We start from the raw sequence: 22,064 nt of genomic DNA, 5'->3' as shown, positions 1-22,064 counted from the left end.
CCGATACGTCTATATATGACTCTTGACAGGTGACATCCTGCCTGATCACCTGCATCCATTCGTGTCCATTGTGCATTCCGACAGAACTGGTCAATTCCAGCATGACAATGCAAATCACATATGTCCAGAATTGCTACAGAGTTACTCCAGGAACACTCTTTGGAGTTTAAACACTTCCATGGACCACCAAACTCTCCAGACATGAATGTTATTGAGCATATTTGGGATGCCTTGCAATGTGCTGTTCAGAAGAGATCCCCAGCCCCTCGTACTCTAGCGGATGTATGGACAGCCACGCACGATTCATGGTGTCAATTCCCTCCAGCAGTACTTTAGACATTGGTCGAGTCCATGTCACGTCATTTTGCGGCACTTCTGCGTGCTCACTGGGTCTTGTACGATATTGGGCAGGCATACCATGTTCTTTGGATCTTCAGTGTACTTGTGAATTTAAAAATAAAAATCAAATGCAGTGAAACATAGACAACAGGTTACTGCAGTGTAGCCTGTTGCTGTGGTACGTTCCCTCAAATTTGCTTGTTGGCCCATGTTGAAAATTAAACCTATGTTCTGGGTAGTCTTAAAACATTTTTTTTAGTGAGACTGGTTTTGAAGCTTAAATAGGAAATGGTATGTGTAAAAGAAGTGTCAAATATACCTTTTTTACACCTTTCCACAAAAATTGTCATCTTTTCAACAAATTTGTAGATTATTGGAAAATAGTGGGTGAATGAAAATTTGTATTCCACATCCTTGTGCTACTGACCTATTGTGTATTAAGTTTCATGTTCGACATGCGTTACTCTGTGAGATATAAGGATCAGAAGATAATGTTTTTTCTTCCAGTGATTCTCGTGTCCAACTTCAAATCAAATGAGATAACATTGTAGCACATGTTTGGTAATGAAATACACTTTTATGTGATTAAAATCAAGGTCTTTCTAATGCACACAATTTGGGAAGTTGTACAGAATATAGTTCTTTGCAGAAAACACATTTTTTTATCTTTTTACAAAATCTTTCTGTATTGTAAAGTACATAAATGAAACTTTCTATTTGAGAACCTATGTTGGATTACTACATGCAAAGTTTCATGTTATTCATTATGCATTCATTTCCTAAGATAATGGGTGTCCAGAAAGCAAGGACGAATTTGAATAGTGCACCATTTTGTCCTATGATGGTTGGCAGCTGTGGTTTTTTCATGTTTGCAATCTGTGATCCTTCCCATTAGTAGTCTGATAGCTTTTGTGTGGTGAGCATTGTTGTTTGACATTTATTTTCGTCATGGTGGAGATGACAACTGAGCAACATATCCAAGCGATAAAATGTTATTTCAAAAACAGTGAAAGTCCCATGGCAACCGTTCATGAATTGCGTGTGACTTTTGGACACAATGCTGCTAAAACCGATCATAGGTTTGGAAGTTGATCTGGGAGTTTGAGACCACGGGTTCTGTTTCAAACGTTAAGGAAACAGGATGACTGCATTCTGTTCAAACATGAGAAAACGTTGCTATCAAGCATGGCAATGTGACAATAAGTCCCAGAAAATTGGTTCGCCGATGAGCTCAACAATTGAATTTATCACCAATTTCACTCAGTGAAATTGTTTCAAAAGATCTGGAAATGCATGTGTACAAGATTAAACGTACACAAGAGTTGAAGCCAGCATATCATGGAAACAGACATCAATTTGCCCAATGGGTCTTGGCTCAACAAGTGAAGAATGAGATCTTCACAAAAGGAATAATTTTCTCAGATGAGGTGTACTTCCACCTCAGTGGGTACGTCAGTTAGCAGAACTGCAGAATTTGGTGTAACAAAAATCCACGGGTGACTGTGGAAGGTGAAATCATCCACAACACATGACTTTGTAGTGTTAGTTGTGGGCCTGTACTTTTTGAAAGTAATGTGGGAGTTGCCATTACTGTGAATGGCGACCATTACCAAAACATGCTTTCTGATTGGTTTTTCCTTCTTATTGATGAAACATGATTTTTGGTTTCAGCAAGATTATGTTACTTATTGCACATCCTGATTGCTCTGCTGAATGAATAGTTTCCTCAAAAAATTCTCTCTTTGTGAGGCAACCAGGAGTGGCCTACCAAATCATGCAATCTTATGCTGTGTGATCTATTTTTTGTGGGGATTTGTGAAATCAAAAATGTACATGAACAAACCACAAACAATACAACAATTGAAGGGTGAAAATAAAAGGGTTGTTAATGGTATTCCACCACATGTTTGTGAATTTGTCATCGAGAACTTCAGCGAATGCATTGCTGGTTGCTGCAGAGCCTTGAGTGGTGATATGGAAGATATAGTTTTTTACACATAAATGGGAGAAGTTAGTTACTTATGTGTTCAAAAAAAAATTATATTATCAGAAATTTTTAAGTTCAATAGCACTTTAATACCCATCCCTACTTCCCAGACACCCTCTGTAAGAAGCCAAATTTTGAAACATTTTCGTGCACCAATTTTATGGGTGATATTGTCTAAAATCTTCTTGCTGAATACAACTCATAAAATTATTTTTTGCGTGCTATTCCCACACTCTCTTTAGATTCCCCACTATTTCAGCCATCATCAATTATTTTATTACCCAAGTAGCAAAATTCTAAAACCTATGGTGTCTTATTTACTGATGTAATTACCTCAGCATCAGCTTATTTAATTCAACTACTCTCTGTGCCCTTGTTTTAATTTTGTTGATATTCTGTTATCCCTTTTCATGGCATCCATTCTATTCAGCTGGACTCTTATGTGCTTGGCAAAATTATAATGTCGTTGGGAAACCTAAAAAGTTTTTGTTTCTTCTCGCTGAACTTAAATTTCTTTTCATGTTAGTCTTTTTCTACATTTACTCGAATAGAAGACAGTTCTGAATTTAAAATGACCTCCCGACCCCCTTTTTCTAAGAGGCTTCTTGAGAAAAATTTATTTTTAGTGTCTTCTGACTCATTAAAACTACAAACGGTTTTATTTACATGAAATGTCTGCCAAAAAGTTGTTATACCTATTCTAAACTCATGCCATTTATTGATTGTCTGCATTTTAATAATACCTGGAGAATTAAAATGATCTGAAAGAAGTGGTTTACATTAGTTTTCGGACCATTTTCTTTTCTACCATTTTTGCTTACTAGCCCTGTAGTCAGTAGTGTCACTATTTTAAATCATCGTCATCCTAATAACACAGCTGTGAAATTTATATATTTGCTGTCACAAATATTTGGCTGTTTCTTCCAAATATGTTACTATTGTCGTTACAGTGCTACTTGAGAACACAGCTGTTTTCTCTGAGTACATATCAGATTTTGCTTCTATAATGTTGTGAGAATGTTACAATGTCTGTCTGCTTCCAAACATATCCCTTGCGTACTACTCTCTCATGGGCTGTGTAGAACCAGCTGACAGCCCCCTTTCAATCCCATCACATGTCATGGCGACCATTGACAACATTGCAGCAAGAAACATGTAAGTTTGCCTTGGCCATTATCTAGACTTTTGCCATCTCCTGCAGAAATGAATACTATTGTTGAGTATTTGTCTAACTTTAAAGCCAGTTCGATCCCAGCTATAAATGGACTCGGGCAAACTGCAGTTTAAATGTGGTAGATGTTCATAAAAAGCCAGTTTATGTAGTGTAGATTTCCATGGTTGGCAGTATGATGAAACTTGCTACTCTCTCATCTCTCCCGTCCCCACAATCATCCCAGCCAAGCTGGTGTCACTGTTCCCCTAAAGAAGAGCGCTATTACAATTAAGTTCCATTCTCGAACGTTTGCTCACTCATGACAACAATTACAGCCCGTTTAAAATGATTTCTTTCCTTTGTTAGAAATATCATTGTGGATTAATTTTTCTTCTTGTTTCATAGTGTCGCCATCATATTGTATAGCTGCTTAAAAGCTGGTAACGTTCTTACCTAGTATTCTGATATATGAACAGTGACTGAATTTCTCACTTGCAATCCACTTAGTAAATCATTATAGTCTCTCTAACCAAATAAAATATTGGTCTGGGTTCTGATTCAGCTAATGTTTTTAAAGGACAACATTTCCATTTTTGAGTGTTATCTTTACTTAAAAAGCAGCATTGATGTTTGTGTACAGTATCCATACATATGTGAGAGAGTTTATTGCAGATGTGTTTGTGTACGGTATCCATATATATGTGAGAGGGTTTGCTGCAGACCTATTCAAACATAACAAAAGTTTGTAAGATGATAGAATTTAATACTATTTCTTCAACTGTTTCACAAAATTGTGAAATTTTAATCAGAACAATAGACTATTGCAGTAAAGGATAGTTTAAAACCCTGTCTCACTCCCTCTTCATTTACTGCTTGCTTTTAAAGTTCTTCTATTCTTATGGCTGCAGTCTGGTTTCCACACAAGTTACAACCTTTTGCTCCCCACATTTAATACCTGATAACTTAAGAATTCCAAAGAGTATATTCTGGTCAGTATTGTCATTGCCTTTTCTTAATCTACAAATGCTGTAAATGTGGATTTGCCTTTCTTCAATCTGTCTGGAGTCAACATTGCATCATGTGTTCCAACGTATGTCCTAAACACAAATGGAGCCTCCCCAGGTCAGCTTCTAACAGTTGTTCCATTCACTTGCAACTAATTTGTGTTAGTATTTTGCAGCCATGACTTATTGAACTGATGATATTATGTTTCCATGATCATTGTCAAATATGTAGTGTCTAAGAAACCTGCTTTTTTGGATCGCTAGACAGTATTCAAAAAAATCAAATTACTGAGTTTTATTATGAAATGTAAAAATACAATACTTAACTTTACAATTACACAGATGTGTCTCAAGCAAAGGGCAACATAAGAAAAATTAAATCATCTTCAGTTTAAACAATTCCAAGTCTGTGCTACGTAGTGTGTGCAAGTGAAGTAAAGAGTCTTGAAGCTGCCTGTTCTATTGGAGTGTCGCCAGTTGGTCACTGGGCTTATGTCATCTTCACATAGGGGCAGCTGCTGTCGCGTTGTCCAGAGGGGTCAGTCGGCTTGTGATTGGCTGATGTCTTCTCACAGCCATCTCTTCTCTATCATCCCCAACTCGTGTGCTAGCACTTGAGTTACTTTCTGTGTTCCTGATGAACAGTTTTTTCGTGTTTGGTTCTCCTAAGAATCTTTATGCTTCTAAGGTGATGCCATTTTCTTAAAGTGAATTGTTCCAACTTAGATCTTTCTGTGTCCTGTCAGGTTCTTCCTACAATAGTGCATCCACAAATTCATCTTTGTCCACTTCCTCTAGTCCTTCAGTAATATTTTATTAAAGTTTCTTGATGTTACATCAGAGCATAACTTACAAGAGCCCTGATACGCCGTTCCATACATGTACTTTTTATTTTGCAAACGCTTTCTCTTTCCAGGCTCGGCTTTGCCAGATTTCATAAAAAAATTGAATAGTTTATCAATATACATTTGCAGAAAATAGTGTATTTGAAACTTTCACTGTTCATCTGAATACAAATTACCATTGATTAGGTAATTTTGTATTTTTCCATTTTGGGCCAGAACTTGCATTTATTGTAAGTGCAAATTTTAGTAATTTCTTACTATGCTGATTTGAAACTTAGGATTGCAGCCCTGAGAAATACTAGGGAGTCTTTCTTTTATTGCTGGTAATGCCTAATTTAGTTTGAGAAACTATATTAAGATTAGTTCTTGTTGTCTTAGTATTCTCGTAGTGGTTTTTTTTTGGGGGGGGGGGATACTATATTAAGATTTTAATGAGATGATGTGCTTCATTAGTGCTTTTTACCACTTAGCTGCACTCTTGCTCACATAAAATTATGCACTATATTTTATCCTATTGTGAAGATTTCCGAATTAATGCATTGGTAATAAGGGAAAGTTGCTTGATTCAGTTCATACATTTGAGAATACTGTCCTCTTTTTTTTTTTTTTAGAAATTGTTGGTTGCTACCCCTGTGAACGTAACTGAATTGCAGAATAAAATTGATCACTGTAACAGATAATGGATTTTGTGCAATGCTAAAGTAGTCCTTTGGCTTCATACTTTAGATCAGGAGTGTCTCAACTGTTGTCATCATGGAATGGTGAAGGTGATCTTTACCACCTGAATAATCTTCATCTTTTCATTACATCAACATGATAGTGACATGTTGATGTAGCATAATTGTAATCATATTGTAAAAATTTTTCTATTACGTAACACTTTACTTGTATATTTATTCTTTGCCTGTCAGTTACCTAGACCTGAGTCAGCAGTTGTCTTCTGACATGTAATGTGTTTGCAAACTACTGTAATCAAACGAAGCTAGAACACAATAAGAGTTACAGTCTCATTGTTGAGTGCTGATTTTGTTTGTTGTCCTGCTTTTCAAACAATTGTGCATCCTAAGCAATATACATGATTCCTCTTAGGTGCAGTAGTAGTTTTCGATTCAATCAGTAGATCGTCCCCCCCCCCCTCCCCCCACCTCTTTTTTTTAATACTGCTGCCTGTAAAAGATGGGAGTGTGTCCTTTTTCTACCCAGCATCCCTAACCTGCAGTATGGAGTTTCCTCCCAGAAGATGAAGTGCATTGATAGTACATAATTTTGTCAGTATAATGTGGCACTATTACGAGGTGCATTCAAGTTCTAAGGCCTCCGATTTTTTTTCTCCGGACTGGAAAGAGATAGAAACATGCGCATTGTTTTAAAATGAGGCTGCGTTCATTGTCAATACGTCCCAGAGATGGCAGCACCGTACAGCAGATGGAATTTTACCGCCAGTGGCGAGAATGAGAACTGTTTTAAATATTTAAAATGGCAACGTTTTCCTTACTTGAACTGCGTGCAGTCATTCGTTTTCTGAATTTGCGTGGTGTGAAACCAATTGAAATTCATCGACAGTTGAAGGAGACATGTGGTGATGGAGTTATGGATGTGTCGAAAGTGCGTTTGTGGGTGTGACAGTTTAATGAAGGCAGAACATTGTGTGACAACAAACCGAAACAACCTCGGGCTCGCACCAGCCGGCCTGACGACATGATCGAGAAAGTGGAGAGAATTGTTTTGGGGGATCGCTGAATGACTGTTGAACAGATCACCTCCAGAGTTGGCATTTCTGTGGGTTCTGTGCACACAATCCTGCATGACGACCTGAAAATGCAAAAAGTGTCATCCAGGTGGGTGCCACGTTTGCTGACGGACGACCACATGGATGCCCGTGTGGCATGTTGCCAAGCAATGTTGACGCGCAACGACAGCATGAATGCGACTTTCTTTTCATCGGTTGTGACAATGGATGAGACGTGGATGCCATTTTTCAATCCAGAAACAATGCGCCAGTCAGCTCAATGGAAGCACACAGATTCACCGCTACCAAAAAAATTTCGGGTAACCGCCAGTGCTGAAAAAATGATGGTGTCCATGTTCTGGGACAGTGAGGGCTTAATCCTTACCCATTGCGTTCCAAAGGGCACTACGGTAACAGGTGCATCCTACGAAAATGTTTTGAAGAACAAATTCCTTCCTGCACTGCAACAAAAACGTCTGGGAAGGGCTGCGCGTGTGCTGTTTCACCAAGACAACGCACCCGCACATCGAGCTAACGTTACGCAACAGTTTCTTCGTGATAACAACTTTGAAGTGATTCCTCATGCTCCCTACTCACCTGACCTGGCTCTTAGTGACTTTGGCTTTTTCCAACAATGAAAGACACTCTCCGTGGCCGCACATTCACCAGCTGTGCTGCTATTGCCTCAGCGATTTTCCAGTGGTCAAAACAGACTCCTAAAGAAGCCTTTGTCGCTGCTATGGAATCATGGCGTCAGGGTTGTGAAAAATGTGTACGTCTGCAGGGCGATTACGTCGAGAAGTAACGCCAGTTTCATCGATTTTGGGTGAGTAGTTAATTAGAAAAAAATCGGAGGCCTTAGAACTTGAATGCACCTCGTATAATTGTTTTATTTTTTAATGCGTACAGGTATTTTGTGATACCTACAGGTTCTGCACAACACAATTTGGAAATTGCAGTTCTAAAAGCAGGGCTTTAGGTTTTATGTTGGCTGATTTTTTGAACAGGTGGAATCTGAGCATGTGTTAATAATGTCAGAGTAATTTTAAAAAAAGCAGAATATTTCTTTGAAGAGGTGAGTCTGCATACCTGGTGCATGCATGGCAACTACAGCAAGGTCTCCGGGGTGAGGGCAACAAGTTTAAAGAGAGAAAAAAAGAGGAATCTAAAGAAATTTTATATCCTATTTCATTGTTTTAGAAATATTACTACCTTTTTTATGCATTGGTAGTCATAGAAGTATTTTAATTCATTTCTTTGAAGAAACATGATATTTGTGTTTTTATATTACAACCTGATAATTTATTTAGTGTAAAAAATCTTGATGTACAAATTTGGGTATGAGATGGAATTATTCTTACATCTTCAAGTAGATATAAGTTCGTCTAAGCTGCGAAATAAAAATACCAAATACTGTGTGTAATGAAAACACATTATTTTTGCAGTTATGTATTTCGGCTGAGTTGCACGAGACTCGGACAGTGGGCCATTGGTTATGTAACGTGTGACGGTGATATTCTGCAGACTATACCGCAGAACAAATCCTTGTGCCAAGCCTTACTGGATGGCTACAGAGAAGGCTTGTAAGTTTGCGTGTATCACCTGTTGCAGTGTGAAGTTAATCATGTGTTTACATAGATCAGTTAAATGCATACTTTTTCAAACTGTGGTATTTTATGACAACTGTTTTCCTCCACTTCTCTTAGCTACCTCTATCCTGATGGTCGTAATGTGAATCCTGATCTTTCATGGGCAGTTCAGCCAACACCAGAAGATCATATAAAAGTAACTCAGGAGCAGTATGAATTATACTGTGAAATGGGTTCTACCTTTCAACTTTGTAAAATTTGTGCTGAAAATGATAAGGATATTCGAATAGAACCTTGTGGACATCTTTTGTGTACACCGTGCTTAACATCCTGGCAGGTAGGAGTACCAAATTTCCATTTAGATGTCTTCAGATTTTTACATATGATAAGTCATATACCACCAAATATGTATAAATTTCTCTTTGAAATGCTAGCAACTATTAACAGTGGATTGTTTTAATCATTTTTAATAGACTCCCATTATGACAAATGGAATATTATTTTAATGTGTGCTTCTAACTTTTGCAGGACTCTGAAGGTCAGGGTTGCCCATTCTGTCGGGCAGAAATTAAGGGAACTGAGCAAATAGTGGTTGATCCATTTGACCCAAAGAGACAGCATAAAGCTGGCTCTACAGGAAACCTTGTGGATCTAGATGAAGATGAAGAGGTAGCACTTCCATCTGAATAATAGCCCCCACTCCTCCACTTACATTTTATTCTGCCTGCTTTCTGTCTGTGTTATTTTGAGCCTGTATGTTGCTTGCTTTGTCAGTTGCTTCATGTTGCTGTTTGGTGTATTCTTCTAACAATATTCTGGCTGTTCCATGTGTATGCAAAGTTCAAAAGTTCCCATACTGTGGGTTTTATTGTAGTAATATACTCACATAAATGATGGACTTAAATTTGTTCAGATATTGTTATTTTAATATTGCAATATGCATGGGTTTAAGACAGTTCAGGCAAAACAGTCCTCCCCCTCCCCCCTCCCCCCTCCCCCCTCTCCCCTCCCCCAGTTTGTGTGTGTGTGTGTGTGTGTGTGTGTGTGTGTGTGTGTGTGTAACACTTGACTATTCATTTAATCTTGAGTGTTGATGACAACAAAATCATTACAACATAATTATTCAAGCTAGCCCTGGACACATTTGACCAACAAAATTGACTGAAATATTTGAAGCAATTAAGTACAGTTGGTACAGTGATGTGTTATCATTTGTTATTTGAACTGTGTTCAAAGGTCAGCTCCTAATATTGAGAAGAGGATCTTCATTTTGTGATGGTTCATTTCTTGAACAATGGAATTTCTATTTAATCTCAATATTAATATGAGTTTTGAATCAGTATTAATCATAAATATTACATAAGTTTCATATTGTAAACTTATTATGCTGTTCAGGAGCTTTGTCTGTGATAAGACTTGTCTGTTTATTATCTTTCAAGTACATGTTATTCAGGAGTTAAATGGCTACAAGATTGATTTTATATTGTACAGTGATTTTTGATAATTGTATTTTGAATAGTACAGTAGACTGTTACTGAAATTCTCGAGTGTATATAATAGAACTTATGTACTTGTTGCTTAAGTACTGGGAGATTCATACATTCTTGAACTTCCAGGTATTTTTATTTATTACATTGAATATCATAAGATATTAAAAGCACAGCCTTATCTTTTGTTTTGCTGCAAATTATAGATGTATATCACGTGTAACAATAATACTGTGATAATTTAATCAGCAATTATAATGATAAGTATTTTGTGAGGGCAATCTGATTCAATAGTTACTTTGAGAGAACATCATTCGAGGTTGCATACGCACATGGTACACATGTGTGAGCATTCCTCTTTTCCATCACACATCTCCACATCCTCTTATCTCCTGTTTTGTTATTACTCACAGTGTGCATGTGTGCATGTATGCATGTACATTTGCATGAGAAACCATGTGGAGCCCCAATGAAAGTTCCATTTTCCTGTATTATGCATTTATTTTATTGTCTGTATGAAAATAAATCTGAACATTGTGTTTGCTTTCTAAGTAAACTTTCAAAAAGGTGAAGTTTGTCATGTTAACTTCATAAGCCCTCTGCTTTTCTTTCTATTCCAAATAGAAATTTCACAACCATTGGTATGCCCTTAAGACAGAATATATGCGTACAAGAGGTGTGTGTGTGTGTGTGTGTGTGTGTGTGTGTGTGTGTGTGCGCGCGCACGCGCCAGTATCAGTTACATTACTGGCTGACACAGCTAAATGTTACATGTACGTATAATAAATTTAAAGAGTTCCATTAGTTGAAAAGTTGGATTGCAGAATTTAGATGATGCACAGCAGAAATATAGAAACTATACATCAAAATAAGAGCCTGATATATTCTGAAGAGAAAAGATACCTACATTTTCCATTACAGCTTGTTTTATATTAAATCTTATCATAAAAATTTCCCTTCTTGTAGACCAAGTGAAGTGACATATGGTGAATAGACTCTTATTTGTTAATAGTGGAAACCAACTTTCTCTGGTTTTGCTAAACAGTGTGGTAGAAATGACTCGAGGCTCTGGCTGATTTATTGATAAGTACATTTTGCTGATGTACAGTGGAATTGGAACAGTTTTGGGTAGTTGTTCTTGTATAAAATGAGCAGTAAGCTTTAAGTAGTCTTACCATATTTTTCCAGCCATTTTTTAAATTAGCCATTCATAGGAAGTGTGCATTTCTTAAATTTGCTATATAACAGCTTGCCTTTTTAAAATTTTTGCATTCCTTAACTTTAGTGCAGTCACTTGAATCACTATAGGCAATACCTCTTACAATGACCTATGAAGCAAATGCCGAGTAAAATTAAATGGACTGCTAAATGTATAAATTTTGTCTTGTGCAATATTGTGTACTATATTTTAGTATGTTCTGTATTGTTGATTGTACTAGATAATGTAAATATAAAAGTAGGTAGTACATGTTATTATTTTTGTAAGGAACCAAATTACTAATAAAATTGTTTTTCATATGCTGAAATATGCAGAGTATTGCATAGAGAGGCAGGCAAAAGTACTTGACATAGTAAATATATGAATACTACCTTTTAAATTTAAAGTGGTACAGGTTTATTTGAAACGAGCAACATCCTTTCATTTATAGAATTATTGTTTGCTTCTAAATCTGTAATAGTTAGATACTTATGAATGGTGTAATAAGTTCTTAAGACTGTTGCTTTATGCACAATTTCAGTATGAATGTTGTACATAAGAAATTATATTGACGTGACAACACACCTAAACCTGACAGTTTTTCCTTTGCAAATAAAATAGGGTGTTCCTGTAAGAAATCAGTTGGAATCATATCAAGGTATTTTAATCACATAACACAGTGTAAGTTACGGGAGGTTTTTTCTTTTTTTTACAAGGGCCAACTTCCAGGTGCACACTATTACTGTAGCTATATTTTTGAAGGTATTCTGTAATTTATATGTAGACTACAATTTTCCTCATTCACTTCCTTCTTCCAGATTTTGTTGTTTAATATATTTGGCTACAGAATCTATTTAGGAAGATGACTTTGTTGTATCCTGTGTAAAATTTGAAGTTAAGGAGTTCTGTTTGTCATTGCTTTCAAAATGTACTATAACATTGTTCAGCAACAGTCCTTGCTAGTGACCTTAAATGTGTCGACTTGTTTAGTATAACATTATCTTGAAGAACCTTTGAAGGATTGTAACAGTGTTTACACTGCTAACATTCCACAAAAGTGACCTATGGAAATTTGTAGATTGACTTAGTTCTCTCTGGTGACAATTTTGGATATTCATGCAATCACAAAAGGAATTACTTAGTTCACACAAGATTGACAACTTAGCACATTTATGTTGCCTTTTCTTCTTAGCAGCACAATTGCTGTTTCCTCAATTACAGTTAGTGTAGGTAGAAACTGATACGGTTCTGTATTCTGAAATAAGGAAATGGTCCCTTAAAGTTGCATGATGCAGTGCTTCGGTAGTCATTCTGTTTTGGTGAGACTCGCAGCTTCACATGAAATGTAATATGTGTGTGTGTGTGTGTGTGTGTGTGTGTGCGTGTGTGTGTGTGTGTGTGTGTGTGTGTGAGAGATATCGTAATCTTGTGTAACAGCAACAGTTACAGAGCTATCACTGCTGATTACAAGAATTCTGCAAAATACAGCTTAACTCCCATAATGTTCTCGATGATGTGAAAATTTTCATCGTTCTGGTTACAAAGCAAGTTGGCACTGTGGAAAGGCATTGAACTCATATTTGGGACAATGACAGTTCAAATTCACATCGAGCCACCCACATTTAAGTTATTGAGGTTAGCCTAAATTGCCCAAGGGGGGGAATGCTTTGATTGTTCCTTTGAAATGGCAAAGCCGATTTCATTTCCCAGTTCTAGCTAGTAATCTCAATGGGATATTAAACTCTAATCTTCCTTCCTTTCTTCAAGTAGGTGGTATTGTCAGAGTAGGTGCCACGTTATGAAAGTTTGTCATAGTGAAATTGATTTCAAACGATTGAGACAGTGCACATAGTAATGTCTGCAATTTAGGAAAAGATAAATTGCTACTCTCTCTCTCTCTCTCTCTCTCTCTCGAGACAGTGCACATAGTAATGTCTGCAATGTAGGAAAAGATAAATTGCTACTCTCTCTCTCTCTCTCTCTCTCTCTCTCTCTCTCTCTCTCTCTCTCTCTCACACACACACACACACACACACACACACACACACACACACACCATTTGATATCCACTGTTAGATGGAGATTTCTTGGAGATTCTTTTACATATTACCATCTTCACGGTACACACTGATGTTTCTTTTTCATATTTTATAATTTCATCCACTTATCATATATTAGATGGCCAACTCAAATCTTTTCTTATCTCTCGGTCTCCAGTAAATTTTCTTTGTCCATTTACTTTCCATTTGCCTAGAGGCAAGTCCTGCCAAACTCCACTTCATTCTCATTATAGCCACATTTACATATTCCACTCCAGCGTATTCCCTGATCCAGTTGTTTCTCATCATAGTAATTAGAAAAATTCATTATATAGTAAACGGACTGAAATGTTTTGAAATGACCGACATACATGTTTTTATATTGAATAATATCTGTTATCATTGTTACCAATATATTACTTTAATGATTAGATTAGTTGCTGCATCCTTTGTGACATTAGTGGTCACTGTCTCGTCAGTCGCTAAAACAGAAACAGCGGTATCTGACAGAAAGGCAAATAGTAAATAATGTTCTCAATTAATCTTCAGTTTGAATGTCTTTCTTTCATGCCTTTGAGGCTTCCTAACTTCTATCTGCTTCTCTTCCTGTACTCTTTAACTTTTTGTTTTTAATTATTCTATGTCTTTTTCTAATTGTCCCTTCCCATCTCCCCACTACATCATCTCCCTCTTTTGCTCCCTTCCTTTGTAGGGTTAACCATATTCCAAGAGGGATGATGTCCAGTGATAAATGACAATTTGTTCTAGCAGGAAGACCCAGTTGTACTTTTTATGGGGTACTGAACATTTTATCAGCCTGTCTCTTGCTCAATAAGAAGAATTTTTATACATTCGAGGTATCAAATTTTTAATGTATCTTAGTGGTTGATTCATGCTTCCTTCTTTTCTCAGAAATGGATATGGTTTTCTATTTTGTTGGTTTTATCATGTCATTAACATCTCTCTTAATTTGTACATTATACAAAATAAGGTAAATCTTATGGATACACCACAGTGTGTGCCATATGTATGCTTGTTTATGCAAGTTGGTCCTTGCTGCTTATTGTTGTGATTATCCAATTTCAACGTAATTCTCTCGCCACCTTCGCTGGACTCAACATAATTGCATGCTGTATAGATGCTTAACACCCAACTGTTGTGCATCTTAAAACAAAAACATTCACCACAACCACAATTTTCCTCTCTCCCCCTGTTTTATCTCCCTCCATCCCTCCCTTACTCCCTATCTTTACTGCCACACCCATCACTATCGATCAGTTGTCTTGGTCTTCCTTACTTCTTTGCTGCCATTAGCACGTACAAAATAAAATCTGTCAGTTCAGTAGACAGTTAGAATCAAAACATCCCCTTCCCGTATCTGAATATCACACCTGCGGATACTAAAAACATGGAAACATGTTGTTCATTGACTACATTTCACAATTAAGTTTTTATGTTAATCTTTTGTGGTAGGTATCAAAACATATACTGAAACTTGTAACTTAATTGAGAACTGTAAAAGTTTCGTACACTATTTTGTAAATTTATGCAGATATGTTCCTGTAAAGGTCTTGAAATAACTTCAGTCAAATACTGATGTGTTCCTTGAACTTGGTCTCAGTGGAAAATATATATAAAAACAAAGATGATGTGACTTACCAAACGAAAGTGCTGGCAGGTCGATAGACACACAAACAGACACAAACATACACACAAAATTCAAGCTTTTGCAACAAACGGTTGCTTCATCAGGAAACTCTTGCCTTTACAAATGTCTGCTTGTGTCTGTGTATGTGTGGATGGATATGTGTGTGTGTGTGTGTGTGTGTGTGTGTGTGTGTGTGTGTGTGTGTGTGTGTGTGTGTGTGTGCGCGCGCGAGTGTATACCTGTCCTTTTCCCCCCCTAAGGTAAGTCTTTCCGCTCCCGGGATAGATTTTCGCTGGTACCTTTTGTCTCAGTCATTTCCAGACCAGGGGCCCTTGCCTGAAACTAATACGTTTATCTTCCTCTGTTATCTCTGAAAGTTTGTAACGTCATCAAGAAATCATCCTGTATACATGGTTTTATGCAGTCCACAACACCTTCAAATACCACAGGCAAGATTTTCATATTCTCTCGCTCGCTCTCTTTAAATATGTCTGCTTGTGTCTGTATATGTGTGGATGGATATGTGTGTGTGTGTGTGTGTGTGTGTGTGTGTGTGTGTGTGTGTGTGCGTGCGTGCGTGCGTGCGTGCGCGCGCGCGCGCGAGTGTATACCCGTCCTTTTTTCCCCCTAAGGTAAGTCTTTCCGCTCCCGGGATTGGAATGACTCCTTACCCTCTCCCTTAAAACCCACATCCTTTCGTCTTTCCCTCTCCTTCCCTCTTTCCTGATGAGGCAAGTTTGTTGCGAAAGCTTGAATTTTGTGTGTATGTATGTGTCTGTCTGTGTTTCTATCGACCTGCCAGCGCTTTCGTATGGTAAGTCACATCATCTTTGTTTTTAAATATATTTTTCCCGCGTGGAATGTTTCCCTCTATTCTATATATATAATTGGGGGGATGTATATATCCCCCCAATAATTTTCTGTTCTTTAACAAATGTAAAACAGATATCACTTCCTGAATATAATCAGAGCAGAGGTCTGTGAAATAATGACTAGATAAGTAATTAAGGAGAAACTGGACAGCCCAGTGTAATTGTAGTGCAATAAATATTTGAAGAGCAGTATACGTTAAAATTTAATAATATATCATTTCAGAAGGATGTATCATCATCTTTGTACTTGTAGTCTGAGGTGTGCACTTATTTCTAGGGTTTATGTCAGTACAAATAGGAAAGTTGTCACCTGGACTGGGTCTCTACCCTAGAACATGTATGGGTGTATGCATATACACTCTTTTCCCATTCAGTTTACTATACATCTTTATGATTTGATTTGTCATCTAGACTGAAACTCCACTTTTAGTCCATAGGTATTATATTTATTATTATTGTATAATAATGGAAAATTGAACTGCAGCAACAATTCGTGAACTATTCTTAGCCCCATATAATTGCTAATGTGTTGACAACATTTTGGTATCTTCCATTTGTGTCCTGGACAAAGGCTATTAACAGAAATAATTTGCTGTTAGCTTCTGTTGACTTGTTATGCAGGTCAAATGTATAACCAAATTATTTGAATTACTGACGAGGGCTAATATAATACAGTTGTTATAGAAATGTGCTTAACGAAAGGCAGGCAGGAGGTGGAATCTGGTTTTGGCAGTCTGCCCTTTTCATAAAGTCAAGAACCATGCTGAGATTTACATAACCATCTGATTGACACCATCTATGGTGTCCTACGCCATCCCCAAGAGACTGTGGAACTGTTTGGCCATCTCAAGACTTTAGCACACAGTCGGATAGTCAGTAACTTTTCACGTCTTCCCATGCTGTTTCTTACCACATCAGGACTGAAAGTGGCTACCCCAGGTTGAGCACTGCTGCAGCAATTTGAATTGATGATGTAGGCTACAGAGTAGAGGCAACTTCCAGAACAGTTTACTATTTATTGCTTAGTAAATAAATGCTGTGAATGAAGGTTGACCTTACTCAGAGTTGGTATGTGTTTGGATTAATGGTTGTTAGGGGAAATGATTATCTAATGATAGAAAAATAGAAACACTGTGAACATAGACATTACATTTTCAATACAATTATCTAGAGGACATTTTGGGAGTCTGCTGTGTTACCAATCACTAGCTGTGTATACACTTTAAAGATTTTCTACACAGACATTTAATTACCACCAGGTTCTAAGATAAGGCATGTTTTATGTAATAATCTGTTAGCTACCATTACAGACTTTGACAACAAAGTGGAAATGTGTATTACCATTCTGAATGAGATCCATTTCTAAAATGCTTTGGTACAATGAGTACAGTGAAATTAATTATATATCATGCTGCTGTGTTGTTTGGTTTCAGATAATTTTAATTTTATTTATGTAGATTATGACACCAAATTTTAGAAAGCTTAAGTTTCAGAGGAGTGTAATGTAAATATTAATTTGAAATAAGACATATTATAACTTGTGCTCATAGCATATGTTCGGATTCTGTAATAGTAATCTTCATATGTTCCATTTGACATTTCGTTAAGGTTGCATGACGATGAACGGAGTTGAACAGTAGTAATGGAAAGAAAGACATGTAGTGTAACCCAATGTGCTACCTGCTAGAAATTTGGCCACTGATAATATGTTTAATATTGTATTACTATAAGCTTGCATATAATTTTTTGAGTGTTAAGTGCTTTATCGTGCCAGAAGAGAGATTGTATATTTCAGTTCAGATTTAAGTTGGTATTACTGCCATCACAGGTCTGTGTGCAAATTATACCCTAAGGTCAGCTAATCTTTGACTGATTGAGATGCATTCTCATTCTTCAGCATAATTATGCTGCACGTTAGACTGTGATGATTGGTCCATGGGAGTATTGTAAAAAGAGAGAGAGAGAATATGAATGAATGAAAAGCACTTGTGAGATATAGACATTATTGATGTTAATTTGCAGGAAATTTTGGTAGTAACATCAGAGTTTCTGGTTAATGCCTATGACTGTAGGGTGGAAATTTATGTATATCAAAACAATCCCCTAGGAATCAGTGTATTTTGCTTTTAATTTACAGTAAGATGAAATGTTGGCTTGTAGATTTTATTATACTGGCAATTCTTATAACTTTTACTTTGATTTTGATAATTATTGCAACTGAATTAGTCCTTTTATACAAATTTTTTTCTACTTTGTATGTGTCTTTGTTATGTTGGATATAATTTTGCAACAGTGGCAGCAGTCCTTCAGTGTACAAACATAAGTTTGTTTGTGTTACTTCTTCTTGGACAGTCTGAATTATTTTTGTTTATACAGTATTGGTTTTATGCATATGACTAATATGGAAAAAAGTTAATTGTAATACCTGTTAAATACAAGAATAACATTTCATTACAGTACATGCTGTGAAGGCAAAACATGTTATGATTCCATTTTTAATTACCCAAATAAGAAAATACACACACAATCATGACTGTTCATGTTTGTGTGTTATTTAGTCCTACAATTTCAGGCTTAAAGTAATTCCTGTAAAGTTCCATTGCTCATACCTCACCATCTTTAGAGATTTATCGTTCAGCATGTGGTTGTTTTAGATTGATTTGTTTTGTTGGCTTACTTTTCTATGTATCTTACATGCTGTTGTAGAATATTACAACATGGGGCTATAAAAAGAGTGTGAATTAATTCAGATTTTTCTATTTAAAATTTTTTGAGTGTAGATTGCATAATTGGTGTGCATATTGCTTTTTGAAATCAAAATTTGTATTATTGTGCAGTTGACAGCATGAACTACTGGAGTCTGTATTTTGTTTTGTGGTATTTATTTATAAATCATTATAACAGAGGACTGTTTTTTGTTTTGTAACGCATGTCACACATTCTAATGATAGCATATTATTGTATAAGTTGAAAGATCATAGAGTTTATTTCGCTGCAATTTCAGTTTCATGGTAATGACTGTAGGAATGTCTTATTTTGTTGTCTACTACTATGGACTGTGTTTTATCATGATGGCCAAACCCGGAGAAACCAAGTGGTCACTAGCTAACTGCCACAGAAATATTGCTCCCACTCATCCTCCATAACTATTATGAAATCATGCTACTGCCATGTTTTATGAGAGCACTCCATTTTTTTGATATTTTTATCCCATTGTATTCAATCTCAAAAGAAATTCAGTAACATCAGCACATTCTAACCCAATTTTGTAAAGGACCTGTGTCTAGCTGCTGAAGTTTACTCTGGGTATGCTATCTTTTTTTCAAAATTTTTATAGTGTTAAGCCCTTAGGTGTACAGAATTTGTTGGCATTCTTCTGTGCTGGACCTTTTAAGGCACAATAACATTGAAAAATGTTATGAAACGTTAAATATTTTACATTTAAGAGCAGATAAATGCTGATCTGTTTCTGTTCTCAGTTTTTCATGCTCCTTCATCATGATCACCATTATATTTTAAAACAAGTGATTAGTCTGGAAATGGTAGCATAACAGTTTATCATAGCTAAGTAGTACTAGGTATACAACAAACCAGACAAAAAATACATATTAATTGGATCGTACTGCTTCATAGTTGGTTGACAATGTACAAAATGCTGTGAAGTTGATCGAATGTGCTATTATAAAGCATTATGCCAGACAAATAAAGAGCTGTGATGGTGTGAGATGTTGTTATAGTTAATATGTCTAGTTAATCTCAGAAATGTCTCGTATTTTGATAGTGACCATAGTGTTATTGATCAAATACAGGGTGTCCAGCAATGGAGTCCCTGATTTCGATATGAAATATCCTGAAAACTAAGACTGATAGATGGGTGCAACAAAGTTTTTAAATAGTTTGAAACACAGCTAACAGGTGGTGCTGTAATTTTAGTGTGCAGTGCCAATAGTGCATTGCAATACAGAGAAATCAGTTTCATTGTTGAAACAAATAGTGTACCAAAGAAAGAGGTTAAAAACATAGATTCCATTGAAAAATGCTTTTTTTATGGTGCTGAAATACCACAGTTTAGAACACAGTCCATGCCAACAAGGTACAGTTTCGAAACAAGATTTAATGTTCTAAAAGGACCTGATGTTGAAAACCATGTGCAATCTCTTTGCCAAATTCCAACTGAAATGCAGCATGGCTGATTAGCTGGCAAACCATAGTTACTCCGGAAAAATGTTACCACAATTTCGAGAATTCTACAGCAAAATCCATCTGAAGAATTGCAGCAGAGACTCATTTGAAGCATTTCAGCCTATAGAAAATACTGAGACAGAGCCTACCCCCCGATTCCATGCGAAAATCCAAAGCCATCACACTGTACCTATATGAGGTGTGTGATTCTCACAGTGATTGATAATGGAGGATTCGATGTCATGTGCTTCTGGTTCACAGATGAGGCACCCTTCCATCAGGATGGAGTTGTGAGTAAACAAAACTGACAATTGTGGTGGTCTGAAAAATTCCCATTGTGTGAACCGAAACCATTGATTGTATTCACTCAGTTACTATTTGGCTACAGTATGCAGCAGAGGCATTATTGGCACTATTTTTCATGTGGAAAATGATCACTAGTGAATGTTACATTGCAATTTTGGAACAGTTTGTTGCCACACTGTTGGAGGACTGACCAGGCACTAAGTGGCCCATACAAGATGGGGCCATACCACATTGCACTGAGCTTTTGCTTTCTTGATTAATACTTCAAGAATAGTCATTGCATTGGATTATTGCAAATTTACTGACACAGGGATGGAATGACCTCAATATTCACCCAATCTGACTCCTTGTGACTACTTTCTTTGGGGTGTATTGAAAGACCTATCTACCAGATCTGTCTCGTCATGCTGTACGAGCTCAAGTAGGCGGTCTGTGTGGCATCTGAATCCATTTCTGTTGGGACAGTGCAGGATGTGATGGCAAATTTTGTTAGTCATTTATGTGAGTTCTGTACTGCAAGTGGTGAAAATATTATGATGTAACTCCAAATACTGCTTTGCAGTGGAAGAATTTTATTGTGCGGGCTGCACAGCATGCAGCACCATCTATTAGCAGCTTTTTGAACTACTTTGAAACTTATGTATAAAATTTTTAAAGCTTTCACAATTAACATACCTTTTGTTGCACTCATCTAAATATTAGTTTTCAAGATATTTAATTTTCAAATAGGGGACTCCTTCGCTGGACACCTCGTGAGTTCACTGGGCTCAGCAACTGCTATGTGGTGCTTCACTCACCTAAGACTGTGGAGGTCCTTTATGTTAGTGTATTTTTGTATTAAGGATGTGATGTTATCAATAATAATAATAATAATAATAATAATAATAATATCATCATTTAGGCAACATATGATAATTTTGTATGTGTCACTTGAGTCATTGGGAAAATAATAGTCAGGCTCATTGCATCTGTTGTGAATCATTGTGCCACAATTTAGGCTTTCTCTGTTTCCCTAAATGTTTGAAGAAGAACATCCCAATGATTCCGTTGAAAAGTATATGATCGATTTCCATTCTCATCCTTGCCCGCTTTTAGCTTGGGCTGTTTTTCTAGTGATGTTGTCAGTGATATGTTCTTTCAATTTTCTGCAAACAAATATTGCAATTTTAGTTCTGCTATGAGGTGTTTGAGCCATGTGCAACTTATGACACAACATTATGAGCATTATTTGAAAAGTAAGACTGGGCTTCTTATAAAACATAAACTATCAGGAATTTTTTCAAAGGACCATTTTAGCTCCTTACATGCTTCTCTATTTTTCTACATAGTTTTCATATTAGTTTAAACATGTGTCATAACAATCTACAAGGTTTTGTATTCCTAAGTCGTAGATGTCTGCCACCTATGAGGAAAACTAGTCTGCTTCTTTCACCTTGTCATCTGTTGCAAAGCACTTGCTGCTGAGAAACTGCTTTAGGTAGTGAAAGAAGTGAAAGTTGCTCGGTGCCGAGTCCCTGCTGTATGGTAAGTGGGCAGTCTGTTCCCATTGAAAAGATCTGATCAGATTTTGGGTGTGAAGGGCAGAATATGTTCTGACATTGCCATGCAGCAACAAAACTCCAGGGATTATGGACGGTCGTGGTTCATCATGGACATTTCTCGGTTCGTCCTTGAAAACTCTCACCC

General features: G+C 36.7%; 1 protein-coding gene across 4 annotated transcripts in view; it reads left to right on the top strand.

The window, feature by feature from the left end:
- Nucleotides 1-22,064, top strand: part of LOC124593637 (E3 ubiquitin-protein ligase CBL-B-B) — a 173,412-nt gene that overhangs the window by 23,858 nt on the left and 127,490 nt on the right. For 3 of the 4 annotated variants that reach the window (XM_047131954.1, XM_047131953.1, XM_047131951.1), the window contains exons 4-6: nucleotides 8,503-8,640; nucleotides 8,764-8,986; nucleotides 9,175-9,315. In XM_047131954.1, coding sequence (XP_046987910.1) covers nucleotides 8,503-8,640; nucleotides 8,764-8,986; nucleotides 9,175-9,315 — 502 coding nt within the window. The remainder of the gene's footprint in view (nucleotides 1-8,502; nucleotides 8,641-8,763; nucleotides 8,987-9,174; nucleotides 9,316-22,064) is intronic. The other variant, XM_047131952.1, reaches the window with a different exon arrangement.

This window comes from Schistocerca americana, chromosome 2 (genome assembly GCF_021461395.2).
Source record: "Schistocerca americana isolate TAMUIC-IGC-003095 chromosome 2, iqSchAmer2.1, whole genome shotgun sequence".
Classification (NCBI taxonomy): Eukaryota; Metazoa; Arthropoda; class Insecta; order Orthoptera; family Acrididae; genus Schistocerca; species Schistocerca americana.
Note: the sequence above shows the minus strand (reverse complement) of the source record. Positions and strands in the feature narration are given on the sequence as shown.